At 39.2% G+C, this 12,478-nt stretch overlaps 1 protein-coding gene across 3 annotated transcripts in view; it reads right to left on the bottom strand.

Moving 5' to 3' along the window:
- Positions 1-4,585: 4,585 nt before the first annotated feature.
- The window catches only part of chrna9a (cholinergic receptor, nicotinic, alpha 9a), a 91,475-nt gene continuing 83,582 nt past the window's right edge, over positions 4,586-12,478 (bottom strand). For all 3 annotated transcript variants that reach the window (XM_087987521.1, XM_043692625.2, XM_043692597.2), the window contains one exon: positions 4,586-10,118. In XM_087987521.1, the coding sequence (XP_087843647.1) occupies positions 9,475-10,118 (644 nt within the window). In that variant the 3' untranslated portion in view covers positions 4,586-9,474. The remainder of the gene's footprint in view (positions 10,119-12,478) is intronic.

The raw sequence follows: 12,478 nt of genomic DNA, 5'->3' as shown, positions 1-12,478 counted from the left end.
TGTAGTAGCACAATGGGCTGACTGGCCTCCTTCTGTGTTGTATGAATCAATGACATGTTCGCATCACAACAGTGACTACACTTCAGAAATACTTAACTGTCTGTACCTTTGGGATGTTCCGAAGTTGTGAGAAACGTAATATAAATGCAAGAATTTCTTCGTTTCCAGGATATCGTTTGGAACATGGAAGCCATTGGGTCCTTGGCTCGTACAGCAATACCGTATGTATACACCAATAGGAACACTATTTCATAACTGGGGTGTGCAATTGACCTTCTTTTCAGGAGTAATTAAGTTACAAGTGGAATGGTGCAAAGCAAAAAGAGTTGCTCTGTGCCCTATAAGGAAACAAGAGATGGTCCTTAAAAAGAGGTAAACAGGTATAACAGTATCATTACCAGCAGCTGCTGTTTGAAACAAAAGGGGGAGGTTGGGTAGAATATCACTGAAATATTCAATTCACTGTTAAGTCTGGAAGATTGCAAAATGTCTAATCGAAAGATCATGAGGCAAAATGCTTAATGGAAAGATAAGCCAAGATACTCAATCCATTGAGGTGATATTATGAATGATTCCACGATCCAGTGCCCCCTAGTGGGAGTAACTAACCACGGAGAGAGTCTATGAAACAATGGTCATGGGACATCATAATTTATTGGAACTTTCTTTGTATGGCAAATTCCATGCAAAAACTGCTTTTTAGTACACAGTTATATGCACCTTGTGTGCTGACGAGGATTGTCACAATAAAATATTGCCTGAGAACTCTAGCACTCTTCAGTTAGTGCTTCTCAACAGTAGTGACACCATTCAGAGTCAGCCAGGACAGAAAGAAGTCATTTGCTCCATCAGACCGGCGGTAGGTCCATGAAGATCTATCCAATCGGTCCCATAGTCCATAAGACATAGGAGCAGAAATTAAGACATTCAGCCTATCAAGTCTGCTCTGCCATTCAATCTTGGCTGATAAGGTTCCCATTCTCCTGCTTTCTCCCCATAACCCTTGATCCTCAAACTATCTATCTCATTCTTAAATATGCTGAATGGCCTAACCTCCACAGCCTTCTGTGGCAATGAATTCCATAGATTCACCACTCATTCGCCCATTACTCTAAGACTATGTCCTTAAATCCTAGTCTCTCCTACCAATAGAAATACCTTTCCAACATCTACTTTGTCCATAACATTCAGTATTCTGTATGCTTCAATTAGATTCCCTCTCATCCTTCTAAACTCCATCAAGTTTTGACTCAGAGTCCTCAAACATTACTCCTATGTTAAGCTTTTCATTTCTGGGACCATTCTCATGAACCTCCTCTGAACATGCTCCAGGACCAGTACATCCTTCCTGAGATATGACCAGAGCCTTAGAGTCTCAGAAGTACATCCCTGCTTTTATATTCAAGTCCTCTCAAAATAAATGCCATCATTGCATTTGCCTTCCTAATTACTGACTCAACCTGCAAGTTTATTTTGAGAGAATCCTGGACTAGAACCTTCAAGTGTCTTTGCACTTCAGAGTTCTGAATTTTCTCGCTATTTAGAAAATAATCCATGCCTCTATTCTTCATTCACCAAAATGCATGACCTCACACTTTCCCATGTTGTACTCCATCTGCCACTTCTTTGCTCACTTTCCTAACCTGTCCAAATCCTTCTGCAGCCTCTCCACCTCCTCAATGCTATCTGTTCCTCTACCTATCTTTGTATTGTCTGCAAACTTACCCAGAATGCCGTCAGCTTCTACATCAAGATCATCAAATGTATGAGGTAAAAAGTTGTTGTTCCAACACTGTGCTTTGAGGAACACCACTTGTCACTGGCTGCCATCCTGTGAAGGACACTTTTATTCCCACTCTGTTTTCTGCAAGACAGCCAAGCTTCTATCCATGCTAGCACCTTGCCTCTTAAACCTCTTAAACCTTATCTTACGCAGTAGCCTCCTGTGTGGCACCTTAAAGTCAAGGCAGATAACATCTTTGGTCTAACCTGCTCGTTACTTCCTCAAAGAATTCTAGCAGGTTTGTCAGACATGACCTAACCCTGCTTGATGAAACCATGCTGACTTTACCTATTTTACTATATACTTTCAAGTATTCAGAAATCTCATCATTCACAATGGATTCCAGGATCTTACCCACAATCTGCTCTTAACACATAGCCCTGCAACTTTCCCCTCTAAAATATTAAAGCTGCATTTAGAACCTATTCAGAAAGTGAATTCCAGGTCATGACAACTCACTGCACATTCTATTTTCTTCCCCTGTGATCTTTTTAAAATTATCTTAACTCTGCCTTCATTGGTCATTCTGCCAGTTTCTCCCTTTGTTGGAATTTATCTCCATCTTTCCCTTTCCACGAGGTAGAAGATGGATGAGCTTTGACAAGGGGTCAGTTGGACTCGAAACGTCAGCTCTTTTCTCTCCTTACAGATGCTGCCAGACCTGCTGAGATTTTCCAGCATTTTCTTTGTTTCAGATTCCAGCATCCGCAGTAATTTGCTTTTATCCAGTGTTTAACCCACTGCCACCTCTCTTCCAGGAGTGCCTAACCTGAAGAAGTACCGCTCTTCTCTCCGACAGGATTTTCGTTTGTCCCTCTCCCCCTGTCCACCTTCACTGCTTTCCTTTTCTCTCTGTTAGACAAGGTATTTACTAAGACTCGCTTCCACAGCTTTGACAAAGGGTCAGTTAGACTCTAAATGTCAGCTCTTTTCTCTCCTTACAGATGCTGCCAGACCTGCTGAGATTTTCCAGCATTTTCTCTTTTGGGTGAAGAAATATCATTACCCTCCTCGGGTCTTTCCTGAAGGAATTTAGGGTTCAGGCAGGTATCTTGCTGATCAGTTAGAGGACTGGCTCTGAGTAATCAACCAGGTCCTCAGTGGGTCTGAGCATGCAGTTTAGGATTAAAAGAGATGGAGGGCACAGTCCAGAGAGGCAAATGCTGGCCACACAAAAATTATTAAGCAAACTCACCTGAACTGTTTCTGAATTGACAGCTGAACCCTGACTAGGGAGTAGAAATTTAAGAGGAAATCTTCCCAGCCATCGACCAATGTGGTCACTGGCAAGAAAACGGATAATCACGCAAGAGGGCCAGTGAGAGCAATAAGCCTCAATAGTTAGTAGTAAGAGGCCTAGTTTTATATATTAACATTCTCATTATGTCACCTTGCCTTATTGTTTTGTAGTTTCACATTCTCTTCCTCATCGGATAGAAACCAGATGGAAGTTCCAATGATGTCCAGGGCACAAGTCACAGTGGTGTTACAGATCAACAGGCTCTGAATAAGTCCTGAAAATGTGTTGCTGGAAAAGCGCAGCAGGTCAGGCAGCATCCAAGGAACAGTAGAATCGACGTATCGGGCATAAGCCCTTCTTCAGGAATGATTCCTGAAAGATTCCTGAAGAAGGGCTTATGCCCGAAATGTCGATTCTCCTGTTCCTTGGATGCTGCCTGACCTGCTGCGCTTTTCCAGCAACACATTTTCAGCTCTGATCTCCAGCATCTGCAGCCCTCACTTTCTCCTCTGAATAAGTCCTATTTGGATGATGGGCTTAAGCTTCTGCCATTGACTAAAGAACTTTCAAAGTGACAGTATTGTGCTAATCATGGGACTGTATCAAAATAATAATATTGTCCTGAAGAAATTTCCCAATACAAAATCCATAACTCTGCAAGACATTGTTTTAAAAATATAACTTTTTCATGGGAAGTCCCACTCTGGAAAAAAGAGGAGTTTGGAATTGCACTTACATCAGGAAAGTCAGTGGAAGGCAACTGACTTCACTCAGTTCAGTTACAGTTAACCAGTCAGAGAGCTGATATGTGGAACAGCAATTCCTGAAGTGTCTATGATAAAGTTCCTTACTTATAAAAGACATTCTAACAACAAAGCATTTATTTATGTCAGGTCTTTCTTACCACAAAACAGTCCAAGATACTTAAAAGAGGAACGAAAATAGAGATTGCCACAAAAGATTAGCATGTCCATGCTCAAAGAAACAGTTAACCTTTCAGGTCAATGGCCTTTAATCAGAACTGAAGAAATGTTGAAGAACTGACCTGGAAGTAAAGGTGAAGTAACAGAATTTGTGACCAGAAATGGAAGGAGGAAGAAAAGCTTTTTTTGAATTTTGCAATTTGTAGAATTTTGAAAATTTATACCCCTATCGATGTGTAGTCTGCAAAATTCAGGTGGTAATCTGGATATATCTAATGGACAAAAAATGATCTGAAACACTTGAACATACTTGCAATATGTACAATTTTGTAAAATTATCATTGACACCTACCACAACATATCTTCCTTCATTATTGAACCCAGATATTCATTGGCTAAAAACAATTTGTAGTCGTCACTTGCAGATCAATAAAAGATAGAAATTGTGCGAATTATATATTGCAAATAATTATTTACAAACTTAAATTGTTAATATGTCAACTTCTTCATGTGCATTAGCCCCAGCTTTAATAATTAACTAATGATAAAGTAGCAAGATGTTTGCCTTCAGCTGATATGAGAATTCATTGTAAAGGACAGGACACAATCACCTAAACTTAAGAATCACACAACACCAGGTTAAAGTCCAACAGATTTATTTGGAAGTACAAGCTTTCAGAGCACTGCTCCTTTGTCAGGTAGCTAATGGGACAGGCTCATAGGACACAGAATTTATAGTAAAAGATCAAAATGTCATACAACTGTTGCGATGTATTGAACAAACCTAGATTGCTGTCAAGTCTTTAATCACTTAGAATCGGTTGCAGGTTTTGATTCATTAATATGAAAATCCCAGAACTTCTTTCAAGTCATATTCCCAAGATAACTTAAGGTTTTATATAAAAAAAGTGACATCTCAGCTCAGACAATGCATTAAAGGTATGAGGTTAGAGTCTGTCTGTATACCAACCTTGAGTCAGACCGGTTCTATTTCCAAAGTAGGAATTTATAACATGTCACATGGACTGACTGCCTACAGATTGTGTGCTTTTTGAACAAAATAGAATATAACTGCAAATACAAATCTGCAAATTCACCCCAACGACTTATGCATGTCTGCATGCATATGAAGAAGAGAGGGGGAGGCTACTCAGCTCCTCAATCCTTCTCTGCCATCCAACCTAATCATGTCTGATCAGACACCCTCCTGTCCATTTTCCTGCCCTTTCCCCATAACCCTCAATTCCCCAATTGATCAAGAACCTATCTATCTCAGCCTTAAATGCACACAGACTCTGCATCCCAGCACTTTGTGGCAAAGAGTTCCATAGATGCTCAACCCTCAAAAAAGAAATTCCTCCTTATCATTCTTAAATGGGTACCCCTTAATTCTAAGACTGTGCCCTCTGTCCTACACTCACCCATTCTCTCAGCTTTACCCTGTCAAGCCCCTTAATGTTTCAATGAGAGCATCTCTCATTCTAAATTCCAATGACTACAGCCCCATCCTGTTTAACTTTTGCTCCTAAGGCAACCCCTCTATGCTGGGAATCATCCTAGTGAACATTCTCTGGACTTAATCCAATGAAAAAATATTTTTTTCAAAACTGCTCACAGTACACCAGATGTGGTCCCTCCAGCACTTTGTACAGTTGCAGTAGGACTTCTGTACTCATACTTCAAAGCCCTTGATATAAGGACCAACATTCCATTAGCCTTCTTGATCATCTGTTGTAACTCCATATCTCCTTTCCATATTTTGTGTACACATACCCCGAAGTCCCTTTGTCTTGCAGCTTTCTGCAGTTTTCCCTTGATTTAAATTATACTGTGTTCTTTTGTTCTCCTTTCCAAAATGAACAGCTTCACATTTTCCCACTATATTCCATTTGCCAACTCTTTGCCCACTTATGTAACTTATCATCAGTTCCATAAACCGTATCCTTCTCACATCCTGCCTTTTCATCAATTTTTGTTTCATCTGTAAATTTGGCTACAGTACATTCACTTTCTTCCTCCAAGTCATTAATATATATTGTAAACAGTGGTGATCCAGTATTGATCTTGTACAACCCCATTTATCACAGGTCACCAACCTGAAAAAAAAACCCTACTCCACATTCTTGCCCATGATCCAATTCTCCATCCACTATCTCCAACACCAGGGGCCCTTCCCATATGACAATCTTTTGCAAGGTACCTTGTCAATATCCTTCTGGAATATAACACATACTATTTGCCCTCCTTGTGAAGGCAAAGCTCTAATAAATTAACCAGACATGATTTCCATTTCATGAAGCCATGCTGATTCTGTTTGATTAGATTATGATTTCCAAATGTTCTGCTAATCCTTCCTTAATAATGGATTCCAACATTTTTCCAACAATAAATGGGAGGCTAAGCAACCTATAGTTATCTGCTTTTTGCCTCCCTTTTTGACTAGAGGTGTCAGATTAGCAATTTTCCAATCATCTGGTACTTCCCCAGAATCCAAGGACTTTTGGAAAATTGCAACACTATCGCTTTTAGGATCCTAGGATGCAAGCCAGCATGGTCAGGCGACTTTTTTGCCTTTAGCTTGTTTAATACTATTTTTCTCCAGCAATGGGACTTAATTCCTCCCCAGTATTATTTAGGATTAATGGAATGTTTAAAGTATCTTGTCCCCATAACCATCTCCCAAGCTTCATTTTCTAAGAGGCCTAGGTTCACTATGATCTCGCTCTTCCTTTTTATATATTTAAAGATGCTCTTGTCAATTTTCATATTCATCACTAGTTTTCTCCCATAGTTTACTTTCTCACCATTATCTTTTTGGTCTTCCTTTGCTGAATTCTGAGTTTATCTGAGTCTTTGAGGCTATCACTGATCTTTTACTCCCTATAAATGTCTTTTCTTTCAACTTTATACTCTCCTTAACTTTCTTGGTACACCATGGTTCAGAGAATCATACAGTACATAACAGTCCCTTCGGCCCATCAAGTTTGTACTGCCAAAATATATACGACTACCTACACTAATCCCACTTTCCCGCACCAGGCCCATAGCCTTGAATGTTTATGACACTTCAGATGCTCTTCCAAGTACTTTTTAAAATGTTGTGAGGTATCCAGGATCAACTATCCCCCTATGAAGCGCATTCTAAACCTCCACCACTCTCTGAAGTGAAAAAGATTTTCCTTAAATCTCCTCTAAACCTTCTGCCTTTTACTTTTAAATTAAGCTCCTTTGTTATTGACTCTTAAACTAATGGGAACAGCTGTTTTCTATTCATTCTGTCACTACCCCATAATCTTGTATAACTCTATCAGGTCCCTTCTCTACCCCAAAAGAAAACAACACAAGCTGATCCAGCATCTCTTCATAGCTAAAAAATGCTTCATCCCAAACAATATTCTGGTGAATGGTTGGTTTACCCTCACAAAGTCTTTTCTCCTTAATGGGATGCATTTTTGAAGTGTCATGAATTAAATGTCTGCTACTGCCTGCTTACTGTAATTCCTGTTAATTTAGCCACCCAGGATCAATTCAAGGCCCAGCCTTGGAGACCCTGGAAATCTTTTGCTGATCTCGAAAAGGTTACCAATCTGCATGTATACTTCCATAACCTGTAACGGAACCTAATGGCAATTCCCAAATAGCACCCTATTTCTTTGCATTCACCAATAGCTATACAAATCATGTCAACACTGGCATGGGCTCCAAACTGAATTTTTTTTAGAATCAGCACATATGAGTTAAGGCCACACATTAGACAATCCACCAAGCCCACACATCTTTGTATTGTTGGAGGAAACTACAGCACCCAGAGGAAACCCACGCAAACATGAGGAGAACATACAAATTCCACACTGATAGACACTAGAGGCTGGAATCGAACCTGGGTCCCTGCTGCTGTGAAGTGGCAGTACTAACCACTGAGGCACTGTGCTGCCCAAACAGCAGTCCAGTTTGTAGATTTTGGGAAGAAGGTAGAAGTAGACTGTCTGGGGTTGGGAAACTCTGAACTAGGAGGCTGTCATGGGGAGATCCCCAGATGAGATAAAGTTGCTGACAGTCATGGACACAATGGCCCAGAGAGAGAAATGAAGAAATATCTGAGAGCTGGTGCTCAGTCTCCATAAGGTATGTATCTCTAAAAAGGTGCACATGGAAAATGTTAAGCTCCTAATACAAACTAGACTGAACATAGAGAACTGAGTGGGCAAGTGAAAAGATAAAAATAAAAGGAAGACATGCAATGAATAAGAACAGGGTAAACAGATTGTCTGGGAGTTCAGATCATTTTTTAAAGTTTGTTATCAACCTGTTCAGAGATGTTATTGCACACCTCTGCAGCACGTGAAACTTGAATCCAGATTTCTTGCCTCAAAGTTTGGGACACTAACATTGTACCAAAAAAGAGCAATGTAGAGTTCAACATGCCAGACAACAACAGCACTGCCCTTGTCAACAGGCTTGATGATAAGTCAGGATTGGACATGACAGCACGGAGTGCAGTCAGTTCAGCTGGAGACAGATTCCAATTGATGAGAAGTGCAGAGAAATTAAGGTAATTGATGTCACATCAACAGTTCTCAATGAACAAGTTGGGTGCAGTTTAAAGGCCAGATGGAGGGGTTGAGGTGGAGGAAGTGTGTTAGGGGTGGGTGGCCACAGAAGATGGTTGACACTTTTAAAGAGAGGCTGGCAAGTACATTTGTTCTCAAAATCCAAAAGGGTCACAATGTTAGTAAGAAAGTCAAAAGTAACAAATGATGGATCTCTTGAAGAAGATGAGAATTTTTATGGTTGATGAGTGTAGGATGGAAGCGGAGGGATTAGAAGGCTGGATATCAAGGGGCAGCAGAAAACAATGTAGAGGCAACTAAACAATGGGCTCAATTTGGATAAAGACCAAGGAGTTTATCTTTGAGATAGGGTGAATGTGAAGTAGTGAAGGAAATGATGAATGGTGAAGAAGAGAACTTTGGTTGTACTTGTCTTCAAGGTTGATTTTGGAATAAGAAGGTCTGATCAAATGAAAGAAGATCATTGTTACTTGGGCCGGTCAACCATTACTTCACTTAATAGACCCAAATGACAAATCCAAATGCATTTATAGAAGTAGTTATGCAGCAATACCTGCATAAGATACACAGTAGTGAACAGACCTGCAAAAAAACGTTAGTTTAGCAAATGTAACGGCTTCAGCAGATGTTTCCTGGAATCGCAGGTTTGAGAATTCACAAAGAAAACTGCTATTTTCTACACCTCCTACAAAGTTTCAACTAACTAAATAATTTAGTCCTGCATTATGAAAACAAGATTTAACATCTAAAGGACCAAAAGACCTATTGAATTAAATTGTTTGTAGAGAGCAGATGGATTCTACATTCAGGTTCACAAAACTAAAGTAAAACTTGACTAAACCAGTTGAGAATTAAAATGGTATCCACTACTAAACTTTGCTACTACCAAGGTATAAAAGATGCCAGACTAGTAATTATGATTAAACAATTAAAATTATACAAGATGTGAAAATAAAGTTACGTTGCCTTTCCTACAATTAAAATGCTCATAAAAAACACCATGACAAAGAAAATCCACATAAAAAAGCGATCCATTACTTTTGCCACTTTCTTCCACTCAGCAGATTTAGCATTGGTTGCTTTTTGCTCTCTAAAACAATTGGCTATAAATTCAATATTTTTTGCCACCCTACCACAATGTAAATGACGGAAACAAGAGGGCATGTTTAGACCTTCTTCACTCTCACAACCATCACGTATACTTTTATCAAAATGTCCATTCGGTACTTTCTGGTTGCATACAGGGCACCGATGCATTGGTATCGCAGACAGAGTAGCTTCATCCTTCAGCATGGTGTTGGGGCATATTTTAGAAAGGTGTGCACTTAGTGTTAAATCATCATCGTTTCCAAATTCTCCATTTGTTTTGGAATGATCCATCTGTAGTGGATAGTGATTCTTTCCATTTCTCTTTTGCACCATTGTGCAGGTTTCACCAATGTCATACACAAAAAAGATCTTTGACATGTACTGTAATATAATCACTTTTGCCCATTTTGGAACAGGTTTGGCTTCTGGCCCACAGTGATGAATATTCATGATGAAAATCGTTAGTGCAGTGGAGGCAGTGATCATTGTCATTGTTGCTATGTAGTATTTACCTGAGGAATAAACAGAAACAAATATTGGAATGGTTTAATGATTTCATACCAGAACTAAAATTGAATGAATTATTTTAAGAACATGCAGAGTTAAGAAAAGGTGACTTTATTCATAGCCACTTCCTCTGCAAGCAGTATATATAATGTATTGTTTTCATGCATTCTACTGAATCCAAATGATCTGCTTATGTGCAAATCTACCAAAACAAAACATTCAAATGACTCCCATAGTCAGATGAAATACTTCTTTCCTCCATTCCTTCAATAGAAAATAAATCTTGAGGAATATGTATATTTTACTTGCGAGTTATAGAGTCATAGAGATGTACAGCACAGAAACAGACACTTTGGTCTAACTCGTCCATGCCGACCAGATATCCCAATCCAATCTAGTCTCACCTGCCAGCACTTGGCCCATATCCCTCCAAACACTTCCTATTCATATACCCATCCACGTTGTCATCGCCTACTTCTGCCCTATCTTTCATGAAGACATGAATTCCTTTCAGGGTTTCTGCTAAAAGGCACTTCTCAGTTTCTTGCCATGTGTTGACTATGGTGAAACTTGGTTTCAAGCAAAGCTATCTCAAGATAGACAAACTATCAAGCTTTCCTGATGAAGGAAACGTTGATTTTCCTGCTTCTCGGATGCTGCCTGACCAGCTGTGCTTTTCCAGCGTTACTCTAATCTTGAAACTATCAAGCTGGTGGGTCTAAGGTGCAGAGAGAGAATGCCAAGTTGATAATACAAACCAGGTTGAACATGGAGAGCTCATAGGGAAGTGAAAAGGTAAAAGTAAAGGAAGGTGTGCAACAAATATCAGCATAAAGACAGGGTAAGCAGATTGGCTGGGTGTTCAGATCATTTAAAAACATTTGTTGAATCAATCTGTCCAGAGGTGTTATTACACACTTCTGCAGCATGTGGAACTTGAACCCAGACTTCCTGGTTCAAAGGTAGGAATGCTAGCACTGTCCCACAAGAGGGCCAATTTTACAGCATTGTTAGTTAAATTGGAACCAGATAGATACAACACTTGCTAATTAAAGCAATACTTGTTAATTGCAATGTTACTGCTGAATTGACTGGAACATTTACACTGAAATAGAACAGTTAATTGCAGAACATTGATCAGAGTGGGATAAGAAATCCTTATGTACTTTATTGATAAACCAATGAAAGCTGGCAAAACATTAACCAGCTAACAACTAACTATGTATCCAATGAACCAATCCAGAAGAAAATAATGCATGATCCCTTTCAAAACTTGTATTTTGTACGTAAACATTTGAAAACATCTCACGCAGGAATGTTCAAAAAGACAAACATTGCATATTGGAAAAGTCCAATTTAAGCAAGCAGGAAAACTTAGTAAAATATTGCATTCAACTCAGATTTACCATTTAAGGATATCTGTAACCCAACAGTAACTGTTTAGTTTAATTTAAACCATTTTATTTAAAATTCCCACTAAAGGGGTTGTGTTTAGTGTGAGATTGTGTAAATCATAATTCTTGGTCACTGAACTGACAGTTCTGGCAAGTCAGGCTGGAGTCTGAGTAACTGACATAATAGTTGAATCCAATCAATGACTAGATATATTACAAAAAAGTAAAGGCTTTGGGTTTAAGAAGATAACTGGAGGTTTGTTTCAGGTGGAAAAGGTGGAAGAGAGAGCACAAAAGAAAAGTGGAAGATGCAAAAGCTGTATTTGGAGTGTTGTTAACAACATGAGGCCCAATTATAGAAATTGAGGCAGTAGCTGAGTACATTATAGGGGTCTCGGTTTATTGAATCCAGGGAATATAGTGCCCAATGGATCTATGATGATTGCAGGTCCCCACCACATGTCCCAAACCCAAATCAAAACCAGCTCAGACCAATACCCCCAGTGAAAAAGCAATAGTTTACAATAGATATACAAGGACATGAATATTAAATAGTGATGACAAGGCCCTTTATATCAAAATTCAATTGATAGAATTAGTATGAGAAGTGTCTAAGCTGGGGACGAATCATACTATATTGCCTGTTGGCACAGGACAGGAAGTTGTTCTTCATTAATGCAATCATTAAGTAATTGCTTTCAGTTTTTGAAGCTGAACAGTTTCCACCTTCATTGTCTTATTCATGCATTTTGTATCTTTTGGTAGAACAAGGTCATCAACTCAGAACTTCTGGATTATGTTAATTCCATAACCATGCATCCATTGCCCACTTCTATAACCCTGCCAGGTATTTGACAGAAACCTTCTTTAGACACAAATTGTATCGAAGAACCAAGAGTCTAATGAAAAGGGCAAATTGAAGGAAATCAGTATTACTAAGAAAATATAGTGACAAGGAAATTAATGGGGTT

Source organism: Chiloscyllium plagiosum, unplaced genomic scaffold (genome assembly GCF_037043375.1).
Source record: "Chiloscyllium plagiosum isolate Xiang-an unplaced genomic scaffold, Cpla_swu_hap1 HiC_scaffold_1, whole genome shotgun sequence".
Lineage (NCBI taxonomy): Eukaryota > Metazoa > Chordata > Chondrichthyes > Orectolobiformes > Hemiscylliidae > Chiloscyllium > Chiloscyllium plagiosum.
The sequence above is the reverse complement of the archived record's forward strand: the minus strand, read 5'-3'. Positions and strand labels throughout refer to the sequence as shown.